General features: G+C 39.3%; 1 protein-coding gene across 2 annotated transcripts in view; it reads right to left on the bottom strand.

The window, feature by feature from the left end:
* The window catches only part of neto1l (neuropilin (NRP) and tolloid (TLL)-like 1, like), a 241,163-nt gene that overhangs the window by 12,854 nt on the left and 201,442 nt on the right, over window positions 1–26,867 (bottom strand). For both annotated transcript variants that reach the window (XM_062021102.1, XM_062021101.1), the window contains exons 8-11: window positions 19,159–19,241; window positions 18,600–18,745; window positions 10,784–10,897; window positions 4,591–5,218 (exon numbers count right to left, since the gene is read on the bottom strand). In XM_062021102.1, the coding sequence (XP_061877086.1) occupies window positions 4,591–5,218; window positions 10,784–10,897; window positions 18,600–18,745; window positions 19,159–19,241 (971 nt within the window). The remainder of the gene's footprint in view (window positions 1–4,590; window positions 5,219–10,783; window positions 10,898–18,599; window positions 18,746–19,158; window positions 19,242–26,867) is intronic.

Genomic DNA, 26,867 nt, shown 5'->3' with positions numbered 1-26,867 from the left:
CACTCCAAGCAACATTAATACATTTTACAGTATAACTAAAACAATTCCTACTAATTAAATCGTCCCATGCATGATGTTTGTAGGAGTGTTTTCATGCAGATATGTATGCGCTATCATAATGTAACCAAGCTAGCATCGTGAGCATTAGCGAATATGCTAGCATGTTTACAAGTGTCTGTGTTAGTATTATTAACTTACAATGGCATTCTTTTTGTATTGTTTCAGTTTCGTAAACTCACCAAAACGTCACCGTGGACTTATTGAGTCTGTTTAGCTGACTGGAGAGCTAGCTTTCACAGCTAGTGAGTCCATGACGATGACTTGTGTTTTGTTCGATCAGCCGTTTTATTGCCGTGTGACAGGCCCCATTTGGAAACAATTAAGGTATGTAAATAAACATTTACAGTACACAATCTTTCGTGTCGGTGTATTGTACATCTGCGGCTTATAGTCCTCTGCGGCGAATATATGTATAACATTTATTTCTTCTAAAATTTGGTGGGTTCAGCTTATATACAGGTGTGCTCTACAGCCTGGAAAATACGGTAATTTAAACCTGTGAGCTGCTGAGAAAGGCAGTTTTGGATTAAAAAACATACTCCTTACTTGTATGGTAGAAGGTTGTTGTCATAAACTGAAAAAAAATAAAAAAAATAAATAAAATATAGAGTTGTCTTGACCCAACAATTTCCCTCTCTGTCTTCTTCTTTTTTTTCTTATTCTTTCTATCTCCTCTAGTTTGGGGACCACTGATTTAGCATATATTGATTGATCGAGATCACGGGTGTCAAACTCATTTTAGATCGGGGGCCACATAGAGAAAAATCCACTCCTGTCATGTCTGTGATTATGTTTTGTTTAGTTATGTTTTGCTTGGTTTTTGGACACTTTTTAGTTCCTGTTTTCACTCCCCTGCTTTGTCACCACAGCAACCATTAGTTTCACCTGGTTCACATCCTCATGTCACGCACCTGTCTCACGTTTTCACATTTTGAGTCACGCACCTGTTTTTACTAATCATGTCACCAGTATTTAAGCTTGTTGTTGCCAGGCATTCGGCCTGGTGACATTATCCTTTCTACCTCTGCTACCTGTCATTCCAAGCCATTGTTTCCTGCACGTTTTTCATGCCACAGTAAGCGTTGTATATTTCATGTTTATAGTTTTTGCCTTTGTGCAAGTTTTTGTTTCATTAGCCACGTTTTTGTACTTCCGCCTTGTGCGCGCTTTACGTTTGTTCTTTTTGTTAGTGAAAAAATAAACATGTCCTCACCTTCATGCCTTGCCCGCGCCAACTTTCCTTAGCATTCTGGGAAAACACAACACCCCAAAGTCCACGTATTGACAACTCCCAAGTGGGCCGGACTGGTAAAATCACGGCATGATAACTTAAAAATAAAGACGACTTCAGATTGTTTTCTTTGTTTAAAAATAACACAAGCACTTTATGAAAATGTACAAATCGTTATGTTGTTGTTTTTTTTTTACACTCACATGTTGCGGTTAATAGTATTCTATCTTTATTTGTCGTTATTTATACTTTCTTAATAAATGATGTGATAATGTTCATCAGTCAGCTCATTCGTGTCAATTTTCAATCTATCAAGATAAAAAAATTATATCAAAATCAAATTACAGGATGTTATTTATGTAGTTTGCTTATTTTCCTCGACTGGTGCACTAACATCATATGGTTTATTTGTTTTTACATATGTAGCATAATCTACAAAGATACAAATAATTGCTATAGCGACATCTAGTGGACACGTTTAGAACAGCAGTTTCTTTCATTTAAAAATTTCGGCTCATTTTTATACTTAGCAAACTCATCCCGCGGGCCGGATAAAACCTGTTTGTGGGCCTGATCTGGCCCGCGGGCCATACGTTTGACACCCCTGATCTAGATTGTATTGGTTTTAGAATCTTTATTTTACAGAATGTATCTAAGCGGCTTCTGTATCCTTCAATCTCATATTGTATTGTTTTTATACAATATTTGTCATTTAACCCTTGTGTGGTGTTCGGGTCTGTGGGACCCGTTTTCGATTTTTATTAAAAGAAAAATGATACAATTAATTAATTTTTCAAACTGAGACTCACTGGCTTTGGCTCATTTTCTGTGAAGAACATATATCAGAATACATATGAACACACACCATACACCCCCCCTACACATTTCTATTACATATAAGATGTCCGGAGTCCACTGGACCCGGGGCTAATAGAAGTGTGGAAATTGATGTTTTGTGTACCACAGCCCCCCCCCCCCCCCCACACACACAGAGCAGGCCTAGACGGGGAGGACAGAGTGTAGGTACACAGAACATCAGAGGGTCAAATGTGCGACAAAATGAGAGCAGACAGTGTTGACAAACAATGTTGCAACCTTGTGTGGGAACCGCAGGTGCAGAAACACAAAAGAAGAATCCCTGTGGGATGCAGAAACTGAAATGTCCACGCAACGTTCATATTGTTGTTACTCAGCCAGCGTTTGTGGGTCTTAGACTTAGACTTACTTTTTATTGTCGTTCAAATTTGAACTTTACAGTACAGATAAGAACAAAATTTCGTTGCATTAGCTGGTTGGCAGTGCAGGATAAAAAAGCAATAAGGTGCAGATATAAATAAATAGATTACTGTAAAGATAAATATATTGCACTTTTGCATATGCATCTACGTTTATGGATGTATGTTATATTGTCTTTATATTCCAGCGAGTTCATCCATTTTTGGGGGGAATTGAGGGGATTATTATGATGCGTTCAAGAGTCTTACGGCCTGAGGGAAGAAGCTGTTACAGAACCTGGAGGTTCTGCTACGGAGGCTGCGGAACCTCTTTCTAGAGTCCAGCAGTGAAAACAGTCCTTGGTGGGGTTGGGAGGAGTCTCTGCAGATTTTCTGAGCCCTGGTCAGGCAGCGGCTTTTTGCGATCTCCTGGATAGGAGGAAGAGGAGTCCTGATGATCTTTTCCGCCGTCCTCACCACTCTCTGCAGAGACTTCCAGTCTGAGGCACTGCAGGCTCCAGTCCAGACAGAGATGCTGTTGGTCAGTAGGCTCTTTATAGTGCCTGTGTAGAATGTGGTGAGAACGGGGGGAGGGAGCTGTGCTCTTTTCATCCGACAAAAAAAGTGCATGCGCTGCTGAGCTCTTTTTACAAGAGCTCCGATGTGTAGGGACCAGGTCATATTGTCAGTTATCTGCACCCCCAGGAACTTGGTGCTGCTTACCATCTCCACCGCTGTGCCGTTGATGAAGAGTGGAGCATGGCTGGACTGGTGCTTCCTGAAGTCGACGATCTCCTTGGTCTTGCTGACGTTCAGGACCAGGTTGTTGGTTCTGCACCAGTCAACCAGATGTTTCACCTCCTCCCTGTAGTCCATGTCGTTGTTGTCACGGATGAGGCCCACTACTGTCGTGTCGTCCGCATACTTCACAATGTGGTTAGTAGTGGACCTGGCGCAGCAGTCATGGGTCATCAACGTGAACAGCAGCGGACTCAGGACGCAGCCCTGGGGGGAGCCGGTGCTCAGGGAGATGCCACTGGAGGTGTTGTTGCCCACTCTCACAGATTGGGGTCTGTCTGTGAGGAAGTCAAGCAGCCAGTTGCAAAGGGGGGTACTGAATCCAAGGGGGGCCAGTTTGCTCACCAAGTGCAGCGGGATGATGATGTTGAATGCTGAGTTGAAGTCCAGAAACAACATCCGCACGTGTGTGTCCTTTCCTTACAGATGTGCTAAGCTCAGGTGGAGTGCAGAGGAGATGGCGTCCTCTGTGGAGCGGTTAGGGCGATAAGCAAACTGGTATGGGTCGAATGTGGGGGGAAGTCTGGAGACAATGTATTCCTTTACCAGGCTCTCGAAGCACTTCATTACAGATGTTTTTTGGGATAAGTCAGTATTTTAACATAAAAGTGTTTGATTGTGAGGCATTAAAAGCCACAAAATGCAACGGGTCCATCGGACCCACAAACACTGGCTGAGTAACAACAATATGAACACCACACAAGGGTTAAAAGTTTGTTTTTTGTGATTTAGGGCTATATAAATAAACATTGATTGATTGATTATTCTTTTGAAAAGACATGTTACATGTTAAAATTGTGCTGTTTAGGGGGCCACGCACCAATTTAATTGACTTCCATGGGCAATATTGATTTGGGATAAAACAAGTGTTTTGAGTTAACTGCCCCCACCACCTAACTAATTGTAAGTTGAGGTACTGCAGTATTGATGATTTTATTTCAGGTGAGGCCCTATTTTGAAGAGCTGTTTTGTGAGTTCGGGGTGGAAAAAGACCCTGAAACTCCTTAAATCGACAAAAAAAGAAATGCACAGCCTCTTCGATTTCCACTTCCTGTATGTAAAAATAGGCAGGTGTCCCAATACTTCTGTTCATATTGTATGTATTCAAAGATGAACATGGAAGAGAACAGTTTTAAATGGCGGAAAGAGGGAGAGAAAACCAAAATAAACATTTTTGAGAAGAGGAGCAAAGATGAAGGAAGAGCAAAGATGAAAGTAAAAAGTGAAGATTCCAGAGTAAAATGAGGCCTTCTGGTCTCCTGTCATCAGAAATCTATGGATACTGACCGCTGTACTGCCTTTTCGTGGCGTGAAAGCCGGTGGCTGGTGGTTGGAACTTCATCCATGTCGTCGTCCAGGTCGTAGCCGTTGTCCGCTCCCTCCTGCGAGTAGCTGTGCTTCATGACCAAGATGCTCCTGCGGTTCCCCGCTGAGGGCAGCAGGGGCCGCACGGACATTGGAGGCTGCGGGAGGTCCGCCAGCAGGCTGGCCGCCGCGTCCCGCGCGCTCAGGTTGCCGCGGCTCCCTCGCCCGCTGAGGGACAGCTGGGATATGTGGGTCGAGCCCGGGTTGGAGGGAGAGCCACAGTGGTGGTCGTGGATGCAGCGTGAGGAGGCACGACGGAGGGCGTGGTAGTTCTCAAAGTCTTCCGCCAGGTCGACGAGGTCTGCTGAGGCGGCGGCGGCCGTGGTGGTGGCGCCGCGGAGAGCGCACAGCTCGTAGTGAGGCGGCTCGAAGACTTCCTGAAACATGGTGGGGTCAAAGTCCTCACGCCGCAGGATGTACTTTTTGCGAGGCTGCTTGATTTGGACGATGACGGAGATGATGAGGAGGAGGAGGACGATGCAACAGGTGACGCCGATGATGGTCCCGTTGGTGTTGTTCAGGTTGTCCAGGATGTTGGCTTTTCTCTTCTCTGCGCACGATCACACACATGTTTTAGAACAACACATCACAAATACTGAACATGTATTGTAAATGCTCTAATCAACGCCTCTATTCAGTCTCTAACTAGCGCAGCTGTGGCTGTAGACAACCTCCTGATACCATTTTTTATGAACTCCACAAGATGCATTTGAAGTATCATTCCTGTTTATTCTACCTCTACATATGCTTTAAAATGTTGTTTTGTATGCAATGTTCCCTCTAATGTGCGCACCTGTGCAATTGCGCAGTGCTCAAGCGTCCTCTGCGCACGGCAAAAATAAAAAAAATAAGCGCATAACAATTTTCGACACGACATGGACACGACAGAGAAAACAGTTTTCGTCATCATTGTTAAAATATTGTAACGTCTGTCGAGACGCTTTGAATTCCATCCATCACTTTACTGAGCAAAACTCTTTATTGTCGGCCATAAACACATCACCAAAACATTAGTAAAAAAAATTATATCTAGCAAAACTGGTCATTTTCTGCAGTACAAACCAGACCAAAAGCAACTTTGTTATATCAACAGCAGCCGCTCGCTCTTTCTCACTTGCGCCAACACATGCACATATGGCACTTAGCCACACAAAAGGTCGGACAACTCCAAAACCACACATAAAGTGTAATTCCAGGTCGTTACACTATGATTTACCAATCAAATGTGTGCTTATTCTAGTGTCATTTATTAGGAATCTTAATTTATAAATATTAATCATGAAATGCTGTTAGCATATTAAATAAATACTAATAAAAATATTTTTTACAAACAGGAATTTGCAGGAATATACACATGATCCCCTGCTTACATCTCATTGTGCGACATGTGAATGTTTTAATGGGAACTAAATGCAATGTCTGAAAGGGGTACAAACTATTCCCAAAGCAGGACCTCCACCCAGACAAACAATACAAGTACACAGTTCATGAAAAACAATATTTGTTGTTATTGTCATTGTAAGTGGGCCTAAACACTTATATTAGAAAATAACCTCATGGAAATGACTGCTGTCATTTGATTATAATAATAAGAGAATGTTGTCTGTCTATCTGTGTTGGCCCTGCGATGAGGTGGGGACTTGTCCAGGGTGTACCCCGCCTTCCGCCCGAATGCAGCTGAGATGGGTTCCAGCACCCCCCGCGACCGCAAAAGGGACAAGCGGTAGAAAATGGATGGATGGATGGAGATTTAACTTGTTATTTAGTCAGGTTTGGGACAGGTGTGCTGCTGGTGTATCCACAGTGTGCACATCTGATGTTGCTCACATGGGCTCCACTGAATGCTCAGGGAGTTTTTGCGTTTGCTCACACACATGAAATATTAGAGGGAACATTGTTTGTGTGTGTTTCAAATACGAGCTTTGCTTCTTCCCACACCTTTTCAGGTATGTTAAATTGTGCAAACTTGTTAAAACATATTCAAAACTCTCATAACTTGAATGAACTCATTAGCAATTATTTTAAAGTTTTCTTTTTTAATCCATAGTCATGTTTAAAGCAGTTAGTATTTACATGTCTAGTGTGTCTTCTTGTTGTCTCTGTGCTTTTATCTTGTGTCTGCTAGTAAACTCTGTGTTTCACCTTGAATGCACTGGAATGTCTATTGGGAGTACAATGTACTCCCTTTTTGTGGAGAAAGCCTTATCTATTTAGAACAAAAAGCTGTATTTTTTTCTGGGCGGAAGGGCTGTTTTCGCACTAAATAAGCTGAGTCTTTTCGTTTGAGTTTAGACCGCTTCTTGATGCTGCTATTATTGCATTGTAAGGACTGGTTTTCTAAAGCTTTAGTATAACTTGGCCAAGTACTATTCTGTCTCGGTGGTCCTTCTTACTCAACATATATGTCATCCAAAAGAATTTGGGATTGACCAGTGGGTTTTATTCCCTGAGAGGAAGACTGGTTGCACGTAACACAATATAAAACCATCATAACTTGTTGTTTACAATGAACAAATCAGTGATATGCTGACTTTGCAGTTTGCTCTTTGCTTGCACAGTGGGACCTCACTTTACGAATACGTCAATGTACAAACGTTTCGATTTCCGAACCAAAGGCCAAATAAAATTATGCTTTGTTGTACGAACCTTGTCTCCGTGGACAAATGTTTCATCCATCCAGGTTGTGCCCGGCAGCACATACAATGAGGGCAGCAGATTGATCTCCGGTGCTTATTCAGTCAGCAGGGCTGTACTACTGTACTAAGTGCTACTTTGTGTGCTTTTTAAGTGTTTTTTAGCCTCTTGACAACATCTTTATAGTTTTGCTCACTTAATTATGAGTCCAAAAAAGCAATGGACAAGCAAGGTGTGATTTGAAACATTCAGGAAGTATCCACAGTCACCCCCTTCTGCTCTATGTCAAACAAATACCTAATAAGGTAAAGTGTAGCAACCTGGCTGTTAAATGATTTCAACAGTGAGTGCATCACAGGGCTCGTGATGGTGTGTGTGTGTGTGTCCCAAAGTGGCTGCAGATGAGGACAGTTCAATCAGTTGTTGTTGGTTTGGCTTTGTTGTTAAATAGAAAGTTCATCCATCACTCCCTTGTTATGTTTGTTTGATATACAGTACTGTAAAGTGATTTATAGTGTGTTTAAAGTGTGCATATTTTACCAGAATATGGACTTTTGTCAAGGCTGGAATCCATTATTAATGTTTACATTGTTGGGTATGAAGAAAGTTAAATGGGTTATAATTGTATAGCGCTTTTCTACCTTTAAGGTACTTAAAGCGCTTTGACACTGTTTCCACATTAAACCAACAAATTTAGCTGAACTGAATCAATTTTGTCTAGAGGAGTGGTCTAAAATTCAACCAGAAGCTTGCCAGAAGCTTGTGGATGGCTACCAAAAGCGCCTTATTGCAGTGAAACTTGCCAAGGGACATGTAAGCAAATATTAACATTGCTGTATGTATACTTTTGACCCAGCAGATTTGGTCACATTTTCAGTAGACCCATAATAAATTCATAAAAGAACCAAACTTCATGAATATTTTTTGTGACCAACAAGTATGTGCTCCAATCACTCTATCACAAAAAAATAAGAGTTGTAGAAATTATTGGAAGCTCAAGACAGCCATGACATTATATTCTTTACAAGTGGATGTAAACTTTTGATTGCAACTGTATATATATTTACACACAAAACCCAGAACCAGTGAAGTTGGCACGTTGTGTAAATGGGAAATAAAAACAGAATACAATGTCATCAAAAGGTTCAGAGAATCTGGAGAAATCACGGCAAGCCGAAAACCAACACTGAATGCCTGTGACCTTCAATATCTCAGGCGGTACTGCATCAAAAACCGACATCAGTGTGTCAAGGATATCACCACATGGGCTCAGGAACACTTCAGAAAACCACTGTCAGTAACTACAGTTCATCGCTACATCTGTAACTGCAAGTTAAAACTCTACTACGCAAAGCAAAAGCCATTTATCAACAACACCCAGAAAGGCTGCCGGCTTCGCTGGGCCCGAGCTCATCTAAGATGGACTGATGCAAAGTGGAAAAGTTTTCTGTGGTCTGACAAGTCCACATTTCAAATTGTTTTTGGAAACTGTGGACGCTGTGTCCTCCAGACCAAAGAGGAAAAGAACCATCCGGACTGATACAGGCGCAAAGTTCAAAAGCCATCATCTGTGATGGTATGGGGGTGTATTATTGACCAAGGCATGGGTAACTTACACATCTGTGAAGGCACCATTAATGCTACATACAGGTTTTGGAGCAACATATGTCGCCATCAAAGCAACGTCTTTTTCATGGACTCCCCTGCTTATTTCAGCAAGACAATGCCAAGCCACATTCTGCGTGTGTTACAACAGCATGGCTTCATAGTTAAAGAGTGCGGGTACTAGACTGGCCTGCCTGTAGTCCAGACCTGTCTCCCATTAAAAATGTGTGGTGCATGATGAAGCGTAAAATACGACAACGAAGACCCCTGACTGTTGAACAACTTAAGCTGTACATCGAGCAAGAATGGGAAATAATTCCACCTGAAAAGCTTCAAAAATTGGTTTCCTCTGTTCCCAAAAGTTTACTGAGTGTTGTTAAAAGGAAAGGCCATGTAACACAGTGGTAAAAATGCCCCTGTGCTAACTTTTTTGCAATGTGTTGCTGCCATTAAATTTTAAGTGAATGATTATTTGCAAAAAAAAAAAAGTTTCTCAATTCGAACATTAAATATCTTGTCTTAGCAGTGTATGCAATTGAATATAAGTTGAAAAGGATTTGAAAATCATTGTATTCTGTTTTTACGTACAATTTGCCAACTTCACTGGTTTTGTGTATTGTAAATGTGTGTATATATATATATATATATATATATATATATATATATATATATATATATATATATATATATATATATATATATATATATATATATGTATATATATATGTATATTTATTGTACATTATGTAACAACTGATAAAGTCGATTTTATTTTTTATTCCTAATCACTGAGGGCGACCTAGCTGTCAAAATAAAGAGTTTCCTGGTGCACATATGTACGTGTATATATATATATATATATATATATATATATATATATATATATATATATATATATATATATATATATATACGTTGTTTTGCCATATACATACACAACCGTTTTGCCATATACATACACTCTATACATTGCTAATGTGGTAAATGACTATTCTAGCTGCAAATGTCTGGTTTTTGGTGCAATATCTACATAGGTGTATAGAGGCCCATTTCCAGCAACTATCACTCCAGTGTTCTAATGGTACAATGTGTTTTCTCATTGGCTCAGAAGGCTAATTGGTAATTAGAAAACCCTTGTGCAATCATGTTCACACATCTGCAAACAGTTTAGCTCGTTACAGAAGCTACAAAACTGACCTTCCTCTGAGCAGATTGAGTTTCTGGAGCATCACATTTGTGGGGTCAATTAAACGCTCAAAATGGCCAGAAAAAGAGAACTTTCATCTGAAACTCGACAGTCTATTCATGTTCTTAGAAATTAAGGCTATTCCACAAAATTGTTTGGGTGACCCCAAACTTTTGAACGGTAGTGTATATATATATATATATATATATATATATATATATATATATATATATATATATATATATATATATATATATATATATATATATATATACATATATATATATATACATACCCTCGAGTTGCTGGCACGGCCGCTCTACCAACTGACCCATGCCATTGTTATATAGTGTACGAGGAATTGATTGGAATTGATAGATCCATCATGGTACTCTTGTTTCATTGGTCGGTTTAAATTGGCCAATCATGACACCCTGTATCCATGATAGGTCAAAGTGTGCAACAGACCTATAAGGTATGGTTTAATTATTTAAAACATGCTTAAGGAGTTATATTTAGGCACATCACTTGATTACAGTTGCACAATTCAACAAGTCCGAAAAAAGAGTAGGAACAACACACATTCACACAAATGTTGCATATCCAGCCACCATTTTGCTATTGTTGCGTTGTCAACATTTCAGATGAGTAATTATGTACAATTCCAACACACTTGCATCAACAACTCACCTTTACACTGATTCTCATCCCATGGGTACACACAGTTTTGCATGCCGTTGCACACCAGTGTGTTGTTTATGCACATGTTACTGTGGCAGAAGAAGGCATCTGGATCACATGGAGCTGGAATCACAACAGAGGCAAACTGAGCTGAGACACACTTGTTTCACATTGAAAGTCACGAGATTAAAAAGATGTCCCAAAAACAAACAAACAATTGACACTAATTACAGCAGAAAATCTGTAAGCTGCTTAAAAATGTACAAATCAGTGGAAAATAAGTATTTTGGACTCCCCCCTCCAAAAAACATCTGATGTTTATGTGATTAGTGTTGCACACTTCAACACTGAAATTAAACCTTTTGATTTAGAAATGTCGCACTGACTCACATCTCATACAAAAAGCCCTCTCACCCCTCGTCTAAGCGTGGCCTTGCCGTCACCGTCATCATAAGACCGCCATCCCACGTCTCCGCCCTGTCTATGATGTCAGCACAAGGGCAGAGCAACCCATCAGGAAGACACGGTCGTAAAATCAGCGCGCTGATGTTACGGCCGACATCATCATAAAGTGGCATAATATAAAGTCAAGGTGCCCTTGCTCTGGATTCTTTTGTTACAATTTAAAGGAGGAAAAAGAGAACATTCTAAATCTTCTTCCCTACTATGAAGTTTCAGTACAATTCAGCAAATTTAAAAGGCAATAAAATGATAAATTTTCTGCTGAAGACATATATTTGTTTAATGTAAAAATAGCTGTTGCCATTGAACGATGAGTGTTTATCAGTGTTAGCTGCTAGGAACCAGCAGAGGGGGCCAAGCCTCTTTGCTTGATGCCAGCTCAGTAAAGAGACCAGAATGTGATCCTTTCTGATCTGCTGCAAAATTAATATCAAGACGTAATAAAAGTGCCCTTTTGCCCACACATAAATGTGTCCCAGTCGATGCTGGAGGCATAAATTACCAGCTAAATGAGTGGCTGATGAGAATAATAATGCAGAAGGCGAGTGTAAACAGTATCAAGTTGATTTGATTAAATGTTTAATGACTATCAATATACGTATAAATGTATCAAATGACTCTTATCCAAATACAATGAGTGGAGCACCGTTTAATTTATTGTTTATGATAATGCTGTTATTTCTGATGTTTATTGCACAAGCCATAATGTATGTACTGTAAATTCCAGACTATAAGCCGCTACATTTTTCCTACTCTTTGAACCCTGCGGCTTATAAAACGGTGCGGCTATATTATGGGGTTTTCTTCACTAACAGCCATAATGCAAATAGTTTTCATAAAACACAAGCAGAGACGTTGAAAATGTGTGTTATTGTTTGTGCTATGACACCATCTTTTGGACTAGTTTGCAAACCGCAGGTGCTGAAAGATAAACATATACAGTATTTCCTTCTGTTTATTGATTTTAACCAGAAGTAGAAGTATGACAAATAAAGCTCCTTGAATCCTTGAAGTGCTGTTCCTCTCTTAGTCGTCCATATCGTTTCTACTCGTATGGATTAATCCTTAATCACTCCAAGCAATGTTTGTAAGTTTTACAATATAACTAAAACTATTGGTGATATTGTAATGTAATCAAATTAGCGTCGTTAGCATGTGACTTTCTCTTTGGAGATGAATAAAGTATCCATCTATCTATCTATCTATCTATCTATCTATCTATCTATCTATCTATCTATCTATCTATCTATCTATCTATCTATCTATCTATCTATCTATCTATCTATCTATCTATCTATCTATCTATCTATCTATCTATCTATCTATCGATTAGCGAATATGCTAACACATTTACGAGTGTGCGTTAGTATTATAAACTTACAATGGCATTCTTTTTGTATTGTTTCAGTTTCACAAATTTCTCAGTAAATTCACCAAAACGTCACCATGGAGTTATTGAGTCGGTTTACCTAATTGGAGAGCTAGCTTCCGCAGCTGGCGGGTTCATTAGGATGACTTCTGTTTTGTTTGATCAGCCGTTTTACTGCTGTATTACAGGCACCGGTTGAAAACAATTAAGGTATGTAAATAATCATTTACAGAATCTTTCTGTGTAAATAACTAATTTCACAAGTTATATATCTGGGGCTCATACTCTGGTCGGCTATTAGATGGGAACATTTTTTCTTGTAAGATTTAGTTGGTCCAGCTTATATGTCGGTGAGCTCTGGAGTCCGGAAATGCGGTAATTTAGACATAACGCTGTAAAAAATAAAGTCAGTAGATTTACGGTAAACAGCTGGCAGCTCAAATGCCAGAAGTTTGCTGTAAAAATAAAAGTAGCACCGTTTTTCCATTTTATATTATTACACTGTAAAAATCAATGACTGTAGATTTTAGGGTAAAAAAAACCTGTCAGCTCAGATGCCAGAATTTTACCGTAAAAATACAAGTGGTTCAAGTTTTTCAATTTACAGTAATGAACTGTAAAAACGACCTCAGATTTTACAGTAAAAAAAGACAGATCAATCGCTAGAATTTTACCGTAAAAATAACAATGGTACAGTTTTTACATTTACAGTAATGCACTGTAAAATAAATAAAAAAACATCCAACATAGATTTTACAGTAAAAAAAATTGGCAGCTAAGTTGCCAGAATTTTTGCGTAAAAATAACAGTCGTAACGTAATGCACTGTAAAAAAAAACAAAAAAACAACCACTGTAGACCTTAAGGTCACCGGAATTTACACTTACTTTGTTAGTGTAAAACATACACAGAGAATGTCTGCAACAAAAATTTAGCTTTGGTGGTGTTTATTTTTATTAGGGATATACGCAACGACATGAATATTCCAGATCACCAAAATTATAACAGTTATTAATTTTATACTCATACTGAAATCTTTTAACCAAGTATTTTTAAAACACTGAAGTGTCTTCTATTCATGTTAGCATTTAAGCTAGTAGCGGTTAGCGTGCGTGCTAGCTGCTTCTCTAAGAAATGAGCAGTCTCACCGTGAGTTTTTCGAAGTGTCGTAATCAATCACGGCTTTATGATAATAAAAATTGTGATTAAAGAAATAAATACATTTCACCACGGTTAATCAATATACTGGCAATCGACACATCTCCAGTTTTTGTAATATGGTAATTTGACACTGTGTTCAAATAATGTGCTTTTACTGCCATCCAGTGTTTACTTGTAAATTAGGATTTGTTAGTCCACTCTACAGCACTTTGAATTGCCTTGTGTACATATTGTGCTCTATAAATAAACATGCCTTGCTTGCCTCTACTCTGTGGGGGGAGGGGGGGGGGGGGGAGGGGGTAATGAGTAAAACATCAATATTTAATAGAGTCCCTTAAATCATTGTCTTTGTTTTCCTAACTATTCACACTTATGTGCAAATTAATGATATTTGGTTAAATTAGGGTTAAGGGTACAACGGACACTTAAAACATTGATAGTACATTCATAAAATAACAAGCTTATGCAATAATTTTGAAAAAAAAAAACAAGCCTCAAATCATTACTTTTGCTGCAACTTTTTTTTTTTTTTTTTTTTTTACAAAGCTGCTGCTGCAAAATCAGGTATTTTTAATCACACCAAAAAAATGCACACACAATTCTGGAGGCGCTGATTACTGGCAACATGTGAGTCCCCAAGCCTGAAAGACATCATCAGCATCGGTTGTACTCGCAGGTGTGAGCATGCACCACGGATGCTGTTTAATGTTTGCATTTGGGAATACTTTGCATCTAATGGAAGTATCTCGCTGGGAGTCGGCGGTTTGTAAATGACTCACTAAAAGCTCCCCGTCCCACTGGGAAAGAGCAGCTGGCAGAACACTCATAAAGGCGTAAAGATGCACCGTAAGCTGCAAAGCACTTTGTCTTAGCGAAAAAATAGAAAGACTGTAATGTCTGCGCTTTTATTCCAGTCACTTGCAGACTGCTTTGATATAATATGATAATGATTGGATGAATTTGAGTGTGATATCGGTCAACCAGGAAGTGGTTTAAATTCATGATCATATCTATATGAAGATGTTCACGCCTGCATCGTATCAGTCAGCGTATTTGATGAATACATGAAAAGACTGCTGCATATCAAGTGCAGCCCTTCAATTGGACACTAAACAATGCATATACCTGTATAATAAAATAGCATTGTGTTTTATAGCTTTGGAAATAAGACGAAAAATAGACTGAGTCACCTGTTGACTGCTCAGTAGTTTGCATGAAAGGCCGGGGTCTTTAGGCAGAGGCGTTGCCCTGGTTACGGTGTATCAGTGAAAAGGCCTTGCAAAAAAGGATGACACTACTAACAAAGAAACTTCTGTGTTAGACCTAAATGCTTTCATTAACAGGTTAGATAGTGCACAATCAGCTCAATATGCGAACCAATTATGAATAGAAACATCTCTCTATTCAACAATGTCATTGACATGGAAGAGACTCACAATGATTAGGTGTTGCATAATGACTGTTTGCATTTAAAGCCTGTGTGTGTGCTATAATCTTTCGGCTCAAACATAAGCATGGACACACAATAACTCCCCTTTTCGCGTTGTCTTTGCAATAAGAATGTGGCGAGAGCAGGTGCTCTATCCATCGTCTGTAATCGCACAATCACCCACAGGCACCATTCTATAAAATAGAGACATATTTGATCTTTTTCTACTATCACCGCCTTTGAAAGCATCAGTTTCTGTTGCAAGAGCTGACATACCCAGTGAGCGGGAGTCACACCTTTCAGCGGTTGTACGAGTCGGAATTTAAACATTTTTAATTGCAGGGATGTGAGGAGACTTTGAGAAAAAAAGAGAGAAAAATAATAATTTTACCTTTAAATGTATTCTATTCGACAAACCTCTTTGGCTGTCTTTTTGACACATGTCCATGTAATGTACCACATAATTAAAACATTTTTTGAAGATAATTTACTAACATTATCATAATTGAAAATGCGGTAACCCTTTAGTATGGGGAACACATATTAACCATTAGTTAGTTGCTTATTCCATCCATCCATTTTCTACCGCTTATTCCCTTCGGGGTCGCGGGGGGCGCTGGAGCGTATCTCAGCTACAATCGGGCGGAAGGCAGGGTACAACCTGGACAAGTCGCCACATCATCGCAGGGCCAACAAAGATAGACAGACAACATTTACACTAACATTCACATACTAGGGCCAATTTAGTGTTGCCAATCAAGATTAACATGCAAATTAGTAATATATTGGCTCTTAATTAGTCATTATTAAGTACTTATTAATGCCTTATTCTGCAGGGCCTTATTATACAACCAGTAAGCCTTTAACTAAGAGTCTTCCCTCAACAACCTGAGAACTATTGCTTATTAGTAGCTAGAGATGTCCGATAATACCGGGCTGCAGATATTATCGGTTGATAAATGCTTTAAAATGTAATATTGGAAATTATCGGTATAGGTTTCAATATTATCGGTATCGGTTTCAAAAAGTTAAATTTATGACTTTTTAAAATGCTGCTGTGTACACTGACGTAGGGAGAAGTTCAGAGCGTCAATAAACCTTAAAGGCACTGCATTTGCGTGCCGGTCCAGTCACATAATAAATACGGCATTCACACACCTAAGCGAATGCAAGGCATACTTGGTCAACAGCCATACAGGTCACACTGAGGGTAGCCGTATAAACAACTTTAACAGTGTTATAAATATGCGCCACACTGTGAACCCACACCAAACAAGAATGACAAACACATTTCGGTAGAACATCCGCACCTTAACACAACATAAACACAACAGAACAAATACCCAGAACCCCTTGCAGTACTAACTCCTCTTCCGGGACGCTACAATATACACCCCCCGCTACTATAAGTACTATATCGGCTGTCACAACAGCTGTTTGTACAGGTATGTATATATTTATTTTCAACATGTTATTTATTGTTTATATTATATTAAAACTTTTCGGACATATTGGAATATGAAACTGTAAACGTGTAACTGTAAAGATGTTCGAAAAATCACTATATTGTTATTTATTCCATTATTATTCTATTTTATTAATAACTGTTGTTGTTGTTTTGCGTTTCATTTTTGAGTGTGAGAAATAATTATTTACTAGACAATACAATACAACTGTATCCAACAGAGTAGTCACCTGTATTTTCGTCATAATAAAAATATTAATATTACATTTAATTTACAAGCACCTTTCGAGAAACCTATGGACACTTTACAATATTCGAATAAAAATAATTAAAAGACAACTATAAAAACAACAAAAGATATAATCAACATACACAGATAAAATAATTCAAAGATAATTATAAAATTAGAAGGATACAGTGTAGAAGCAGTTATAGTAAGTAAGTCATTTTGAACAGATGGGTTTTGAGTCATGCTCTTATGTTTGATGATAACAAAGCGTTCTATTCTATTCTATTCTATTTTATTCTATTCTATCATATTCTATGGAGGCTAATTTCCCTCGACATTTATGGCATCATATGGTCCAACCTGTGGTGTTTTGTCAAGTTGTTGACATGCAGCACACAAATATGATATGTACCATATTGTATATTTTTCATATAGAAGCGTGATCTAGACAGCAGAAACTATTTTTATATATTGTGATGGTGCATCTGGAATTACAATCCAAATATGTTTACACACACACGTACTGTAGGCCACAGGATTCTCTGTCTACCGTCTTTGTAGCGTGATTGCCTCCTTTCTCACATCCATTTGTGCGTAACTGTCAGTTTGCGAGTACATTTTAAACGTGCTAAATATATGAAGATGCAAAACGGGGGCCGCAGAACAATTTTAGCCCTGATGAATGACATTACCAGTGCTAAATGATTATATTTGCATAATTTTTCCTCACAGTATTGTGGGTGAACTGATAATCAGCATATATTCTGCACATACATGAAGACAGACACACTAAACGCACTCTCTAATTTGGTCATTTAAAGAAGTCATGTTATGATTTTTTTTCTACATTTAAAATACCTCCTTGTGGTCTACATAACATGTAACGGTGGTTCTTTAGTCAACATTTTGCACAGATTATGTTTTACAGACCATCTTCAAGCTGCTTTCTGACCATCTCTAGAATGCGACATTTTAAAGTTTAAGTTAAAGTTAAAGTACCACTGATAAGTCTCACACACACTAGGTGTGGTGAAATTACCCTCTGCGTTTGACCCATCCCCCACTGCTCCCCTCACAGCGCTCGGAAATCATTTTGGTGATTTAACCCCCCATTCTAACCCTGGATGCTGAGTGCCAAGCAGGGAGGTAATGGTCCCATTTTCATAGTCTTTGGTATGACTCGGCCAGGACTCACGACCTACCGGTCTCAGGGCGGACACTCTTACCACAAGGCCACTGAGCAGTTTGTGAGCAGTCTTATTGACATGCCTTCACTTTGACTGTGTTTTCTCCCTGCCATGTTGTAGTTTTTAGCGCTTCCATATGGAGTCTACCAACAGATATTAAGTCCGAACTATATAGTCCTTTGTATTAGAAATGGCAACAGCAGAGGATACATGTGCATGTATGAGCCAGTCTTCCCCACAACAAGTGGATCGAGAAAAAGAAGGAGCTTATTGACTACAGCGTTGGACTACAATGGTGGATTTGTGCAAAACTCCTTGGGTAAATCTCAACCGTATAAGGATAATCCGCTGACGTCACCAATTAGAAAAGCGTCACAAATGGGGCAAATTTCAAACTTGTTTGAAGGAAGTATGAAGGAAAGCTAGACTGTTTCATAAATGCAATATCTTCGCCATGCCTCCCGAGCCACACTTTGGACACCCCTATACTCTTGTACTGCAGGTGTTAGGTTCTGGAGTCTTACGCTCTTGGTAGGTGGTGAAAAGAATGCGGAAGCGACTTTTCCGGCTGGCCTCGTCCGCCCACATCCGGATGACGCCCAGTGTGGAAACCAGCATGAGGTCGTTAGCCACCGTGGAGCAGAATTTACTCTTCAGGTCCTCCACCGAACTAAAATGAGATAAGTGTTGAGGAGACTTTTTTTTTTTTTTTGGGTGCATTTATGAATCCCATGTTATGATATTCATCCTCCATCCCGCTTGATAACTTCACATTTGAATCATCCCTTGTCTGATTTTATTATGTATTATGCTACTGTTATGCTACTGAGGATAACTACAGTTAAGCAGCCAGTCAGTATCTTCAATTTGAACAAATACAGAAATAAAATTCAAAACAGAATTTAAATACCAGTAGCTTGATGGTTGAATATCACCTATGTGATATATCATAAATGATTTGACCACCATTGATCAGTGTGCAGGTAACATATGAACTATGACATCTTGTCATCTTGATACCAAATAATACTGCTTTGTTTATCTCAATAATATCAGTTTCATAAAACCCTGCTTTTTTCTTACCTGCCGCCATCGTAAACCGCCACAAAGTTACGCTTGCACTCATTAGAGTTGGCCATTTCGTAGTCAAGGAAACGCAGGTAGATCTAGATGATGACAAAACACAAACATGGTCAAATGATCTGTGACACAAAATAATTGAATAATATTGATACGAATATTAGACAACCCGGACGCCTCTTTTAGAAAGTTTTTCGAAAGATGTTTTATGATTTTTCTTATTTGATTACTGTATTTTCCGGACCATAGGGCGCATGGGATTATAAGGCGCACGGCTGATGAATGGTCTATTTTTGATATTTTTCATATATTAGGCGCACCGGATTATAGGGTGCACTAAAGGAGTCATATTATTTAAAAAAAATTCTGAATGGAAACACTTCCTTGTGGTCTACATAATAATATAATGATGGTTCTTTGGTCAAAATGTTGCATAGGTTATGTTTTACAGATCATCTTCAAGTCGCTTTCTGACAGTCACTTACGGATGCGCCGTTTTGTGGGCAGTCTTATTTACGTGGCCTACCTTCGACAGCGTCTTCTCCCCGTCATCTTTGTTGTAGTGGTGTAGTGTGCAAGGACGGAGTGGAAGAAGTGTCAAAAGATGGAGCTAACTGTTTTAATGACATTCAGACTTTACTTAAATCAATAACGGAGCAGCATCTCCTCATCCGGAAACAACCACACCGGAAATGTGTCCCGTGAAAAACCGTCCGACCGGAACTCTAATAACTAAAGTTCCTTGGGTGAATAATTGTAAACTCACTACACCGGTATGTTTTAGCGCTTTCATGGTGAGTTTACTGACAGATATAAGTAAGAACTTTACACTACTTTATATTACAAATGGCACTAAAACATTTACTACAAAAACATTTTGATAGATTTTTGAGCGGTGTGTAATGTTCTATATTTTCAATGGAACATTTAAAATGTTGGTGTTCTTTACTTGAGACTTATCGCTTATGTTTGACTGGTCACACTTATCATTACACCATGTACCAAATAAAATAGTGTAGCATCCAAGGAGAGTTGGTACTACGGGGAATTCTGGGTATTTTTTCTGTTGTGTTTTTGTTGTGTTGCGGTGCAAATATTCTCCCGAAATGTTTGTCATTGTTTAGTGTGGTTTCACAATATGGCACATTGTTATGACAGAGTTGGCGTTGTTTATACGACCACCTTTAGTGTGACATGTATGGCTGTTGACTAAAAATGCCCTTCATTCATCCGTATGTCGGGTGTTCCTAATCGACGTGATCATCAAAATTGGCTATTATCATGCAGAGTGACAGCTTGCCTTGACATTTTCAATTGAATAACATTGTCACCCCGTTCAACGCAATAAAAGCATTGAGGTGGGTAAGTTCTACCAAACTTATTCCTTACATTAAGCACACCAGGGTATATGGCGCACTATCAAGTTTTGAGGAAAAAAAAAGATTTAGTGCACCTTATAGTCCGGAAAATACAGGTATCTTCAAATTACCATCATAAGTCCTCATTTGTTATCCAACCTTTGTGGATGCCGCTCTCCAGTTCCATGTGTGTGTGTGAGCAACAGGAAGAAAAGCTCTGACTCGCTTGGGGAGAAGTTGTTTAGTGCTGCTTGTCAATTTACGATTTAAACCTATAGACCCCAAATGCCTGTCATTTTTTATTGTTTCTTGGAATGAACAAAATAACGCCTAATATTCGGGCCAACAGGGTATCGTATAAAAAAAGGCCGACATGTTACATTCTTGAAAACAAGTAATTATATATGAAAGTACATTTTGCATTTCCTCTTATAGTAGCTTGTTGATGTTTATTCACACAACTGCACAGAGTACCAAGTGTTTATTCGGGGTAAGGCGCTAATCATTTGTTTGTACAAATATATATTTAAACACAATGTTAGGGGCGTGAATCTTTAGGCACCTAATGATTCCATCCGATTCCGATTCCTGGGGTGACGATTTGATTTAGAATCGATTCTCGCAAAGCTCCTTCTGGCTGCATGGAGATAGCCTAAAACAGGGGTCAGCAACCTGCGGTTTCAGAGCCGCATGTGGCACTTCAGCGCCACCCTAGTGGCTCCCTGGACCTCTTTCAGAGATGTGTGAAAATGGAAAAAGATGAAGAAAACATATAGTTTCTGTAGGAGAACAAACATGACACAAACATTCCCAATTGTTAGAAATCCCACTGTTTATGCTAAACATGCTTCACTGATGAGAGTATTTGGCAAGCACCGTTTGTTCCTACTAATTTTAGCGAACCTTGAACTCATCGTAGTTTGTTTATATGTACAACTTTCTCCGATGCTGCCACAGAAAGACGTGTTTTATGCCACTCCTTTGTCTAATTTTTTCCACCAAACGTTTTTTTTTTTGCAGTGCTTGAATGCACAAAGGTGAGCTTTGTTGATTTTATTGATTTGCTGGAGTGCTTATCAGGGATATTTGGTCAATACATGACTGCAAGCTAATCGATGCAAACATGCTATTTAGGCTAGTTGTATGTACATATTGCATCATTTTGCCTCGTTTGTAGGTATATTTGAGCTTATTTAATTTCCTTTACTTATGTCCTCTGTGTGTTTAATTTATATTTGCATGTCTTATCTGTATGTAATATTTCTCATAGTTGTTTGTGTGCCATGTTGTTCCAGACCACAGCAAACGTTAACCAGCTTGCAAAGATTGTAATAAATCCATTAGAAGAACACAGCCTGCCGTTTTCTTTAACTTGGACACACACATCTATACCTTTGGCCATTATAAGCCAGTCATTTCCAGAAGTTATTTCATCCTGTGAGAAGCCTCCATTTTACTAATGATTTCCAATGTTGCAAAAATGTGTAGGATAAAAATTGAAATACAACATTTCTGTCAACAAAGATTTGCGTCAGCCTTTGATAGTAGGCTAATATAGATAATATAGACATCTACATTATGTGTTGCCTTCATTATAACACTTATATAAGGCTTTTCATTTTTGCGGCTCCAGACAGATTTTCTTTTTGTATTTTTGGTCCAATATGGCTCTTTCAACATTTTGCGTTGCCAACCCCTTGCCTAAAAGATTATTTTAATAATTGATTCTTATTGATAAAAAAACAACAACAAAAACGATTTGTCAAAATGTATAATCGAGATGAATAAGAATCATGATTCGGATGCGAATCTATTTTTTTGTGCACTACAATCATTCATTATTTATAAAAAACAATCACATTCTATACAACTTTGGAATGCACTGTAAACTTCAGCTTTACAGCTGCCATGTCTGCTCTGCTGTGATCTTTTAGGGATAGGAAGTGTTTACTTAGGGTGAGGTGTTTATATGTTGAAGTAGATGATGAGATTTGGGGTTGAAGAAGGCGCAGAGTCTATTTGTGATGGGTCAAACGCTACTGAAGCGTTGATTCATTATGAGACACACGTAGTGGTACTGTGTCCCTTAAAGCCTCGATGTGTGTGTGTCACTTTAAGAAAAAAAAAACATGTGATCAATACAGCTGCTGTTTCATTGGACTGCCTAGCGCCAAACTGTATTTATTAGGAAGCACCTCTTTTGGCTCATGAAAGCTTGTACTAAATGAAGATGGAGGAGTGGCGTGCCGCGTTTGACTTCGATTTTAGTCGCCATTATCAATATAAATGAAACTAAGAAAAAAGAACACTTTTTGATAATTTTGATTTTTTAGAACTAAATGAGGTAAATGTTCCTGTTAAATATTTGACACTGTGGAGGTTGCCCTCCCGTGGGTCCTCCAGACCACCACGCACCGACATGAGAGCCCGGTTCAGGGTTACACTACAGTTTTATTTTTCAATAATTTCTGCAGGTTGCTTTCCAGCAAGCGTTCTTTTGTCTGTGACAGGCACGCGCTCGCTCTCACGCCAGCTCCAACCACCTCTCTCCTCCCGGCTGCTGCTTATACAGGGCGACAGGTGATTAGATGACAAGACCCACCTGGGCCATCTACGCACCTGTCGCTGACTTCGAGGCCGGTCCTGGCACACCCCTCCGCTGCAGGCCCGCAGGCCACTCCCCCCTCCACGTGGGGTCTTAAACGACCATTGTGTGTGTGTGGACAAAGATAAGGTTAGGTGGGATTTGCCCTGGATAAACTTAGCCGGTAGTGTAGAAGGGGTCTTAATGTAGCAGATAGCAGATGACCATTATGAAAGACCAACATACTATCAGTGCAGTATCAATACAGCTAGTGAGTGTGCCATACACTAACTGGAGTTTCACTGATTTACCCGTCACTAGCGTCTATTAAATTGGAGGCAATTATTTAAAGAAGTGAGGTGAATATGGACTCACAACACAGACAAGAGTACAATATTCAATCTACAACAATGTTAAATAATGATGTATTTTGTAATTGAGAAATCTTATTTAAAATCGTATGACGTTGAAAGCCCTTCTCCTCCTTCCATCGATGTCGATCAGTCGTTCATCAAGACACGATCGCCCAATCACAGTCGCGGCTCCACATTGTTGCATAACGCCAAACTGGCTATGATGAGGGCTAATCAATGGGGCCGTTCATCAAGTGTGACAGGAGAATGTGACACTTTAAACGCCAGAAAAGGAATTCTCTATAGATGGGTTAGGCCAGACCTGGGCATTCTGCGGCCCGCGGGCCACATCCGGCCCTTTGTACGTCCCTGTCCGGCCCGCGTGAGGCCAATCATAAATTACAAAATAAATTTAAAAAAGTATCTATGTCGAGTGTGCAATACAACGGTGCTGCTTTTGTTTTGAAAAGCTTTATTTGTATAACTTCCGTGTGGACGTATGTGCGTGCGTGATTGTGAGTGAATGTGAACAGCTGCAATCACAAATTACAAAATAAAGTTGAAAAAACATCTTTGTTGTGCGTGCAATACAACTGTGCTGCTTTTATTTTGAAAAATGTTATTTATAGGCGTATGTCCGTGTGTAACCTGTGAGTGAAGGTGCACAGCGACAAGTGATGCACGGTTTACACCCGAGACGCTAAAAAGAGAAAAGTTGATGACGAATGGCATGTTTTCAACAAGACATGGACTGCCAAGCAACGTTCCCTCTAAGGTGCGCGCCTGCGCAATTGCGCACTGCTCAAGCGGCACCAAATCAAATCCCATCTGTATTCTAGACAAAATAAACACATTTATTCTGTGTAGTTTTGCAATGCAACTCTGAGTGACAGTGACAACAAGTGGCCCTAACGGTGTTTGTCAACACCGTTCAATTGAACACCGTTCAATTATTGTAACGTCTATTGAGATGCTTCGAGGCCAGGAATTATATCGATCACTTTATTGAGCAAAACTGTTTATATTCGGCCATAACCACACCAAAAACATGAGTAAAACACTTCTATCTCGAAAAACTAGTCATTTTCTGCCGTACAAACCAGGCCAAAACCAACTTGTCATCTGTCACCGACACGCATAGCACTAAGCCACTGGTGCGTTTATGGCCACACAAAAAGTCGGACAACTCAAACACCACACAACGTTACACTATGACTCCTCAGTCATACGTTTGCTTATTTTACTGTCATTTATTATTAATGTTAATTTATTGATATTAATCATGGAATGCTGTTACTAGAGAAAGTTACAGTAATGCACACTTCATCCTATGCTTACATTTCATTGTGCAACGTGTGGATGTTTAAGGGGAAATAAATGTGATCTCTGAAAGGGGTACAAATGATTTCCAAAGCAGTGCTTTTGGTATAAAGTTAAGTTAGGTTAAATGAAAGTATTATTATTATTAATTATTATTATTATTATTATTATTATTTATCTTACGGTATATATTAAAAATAATATTGAGCAAAATTTAATTGAAATATTGTCGATGTGGCCCTCCAGCAGTGCTCGGGTTGCTCATGCGGCCCCCGGTATAAATTAATTGCCCACCCCTGGGTTAGGCTTATGTAGGCTGCAATGTCAGGACGATGAGTGAAATGGGTCTAAACTTGCAAAATTTGACCTGCATATTGGTGCATATAGGCTTCTGTAGAATAAAACATCACTTTTCTGATAGTGTCTTTAAAACATATAATTACGATTTATCAGTGTCAAACACATATAGTAGACATGTACATACATCCTGCTTATATAGGGGTGTGCATTCTTGAAACTACAACACTGAATAGAAGGAATTAAATCACCTTCTTCGAGCGCAAGACTAGAAGATGGAAGAGCTTCTAAAGACATTTCCTCCCCCTTAGGGATGATGGTGCAGCATTAATGTAACATTTTAATGTTTTCTTTATGGATGTAAGAGTGCAAGAAATGTTGTTTCTCAGCAGGGTGGTGATCCCCCTCAGTGATGTGATAGGAACAGGTTAAAAGGATTAAAATGCCTCTGCAGGTAGAAATAGCTCAAGTAGTTAAAGGATCAGTAAGGAACAGTTTTTTTGCACCATTTTGAAATGTACTGAATATATATTTCAACAATTGTACGACAACAACGAATTGGATATAAAGACTCTGAAGACGTCTTTATACATCGTTTTTGGTAAAATATTTTATAAGACAAAAAAATATATATTTTTCACCAATCAGTTTTGTGTATCGCAAATTTTTAAACAAGCATTATTAACACCAATGCTAATGCTAACAGGTAGTCTACCAATCATATACTTTGTTTTGGTGGCTACATTTCCATGAAGCTAAGGACCGGGGGCCAGACTTCTCCCTTTCACTATTAAGCCTGGTTTATAGTCTAGCGCAGGGGTGCCCAAACATTTACCCCCAATGGCCGAAGTGAAAATGTGCCAATGGTCTGCGGGCAAAATAGTGATTTTTACCATGCAACAGCACCACGAGTGAGGAATTTAGCCTCATACCGCCATATATAGATATCAAGTAGTAGAGATTGTAACACAGTTGTGTGTATCTCAGTTAATTTGCAACTAGGCATCTTTTACATACTCAAAACATTCAAAATGGTCATTTTGTGCAGATTTTCGCCAATTCCAGGTGTTGTTCTGTAACCAGTTCCTCCTATATATTTCACCTTATCGCTTTGAAACTTTACCCGGACAGATTAAACATAAGTAGGATGCTAAATTTCGAAGTGTTTAGGTTTTCATTATAGGACGTGAGCGAAGCACGGCGACCAAGATTATCCTTTTCTATAGCTCTTCAAAAAGTCACAACTTCAAACGGAACTAGATGGCCTGTAAATGAAAAAAAACAAACATATATTTTGCAGCTGTGATAGGCTCGCGCCCCCCCCCCCCCCCCCCCCCCCCCCCCCCGCGACGCCGAGAGGGACAAGCGGTAGAAATGGATGGATGGATGGATTTTAGGATTTAAAAAACTGGCTGCTCAGTCACCAGAATTTTACTATAAAATGTACTTTCGTTTTATACCAAATTACTGCAAATTAAAAAACTGTAAAATTGTAGTTGTTGCCACGGCCAGGGCGCATTCCAATGCGTCCTCATCTGTGCGCTCTGTTAGTTGCGCCTCCAAGAGCGCACCTCGGGATACGCCCACGACCGCACACTTCCAGGAGCGCGCTAGGCGCATTTCCGCTCTCCTGCAGCCGGCAGCTGCAATCATTCACCAAGAATTAGCGTACCTGAAGGCATGACTGCCTTCAAAAGCCTGCTCTACCTGCTATCGGGTGCCAGAACATAATCTTCTGTTCCCTGTTACAGTAAGCTGTCCTGTATCTGGCTTTCCTTGTGCATTCTCACCTTCAGTGTC

The sequence above is a fragment of the Entelurus aequoreus genome, linkage group LG15 (assembly GCF_033978785.1).
Source record: "Entelurus aequoreus isolate RoL-2023_Sb linkage group LG15, RoL_Eaeq_v1.1, whole genome shotgun sequence".
Taxonomy (NCBI): Eukaryota; Metazoa; Chordata; class Actinopteri; order Syngnathiformes; family Syngnathidae; genus Entelurus; species Entelurus aequoreus.
The sequence above is the reverse complement of the archived record's forward strand: the minus strand, read 5'-3'. Positions and strand labels throughout refer to the sequence as shown.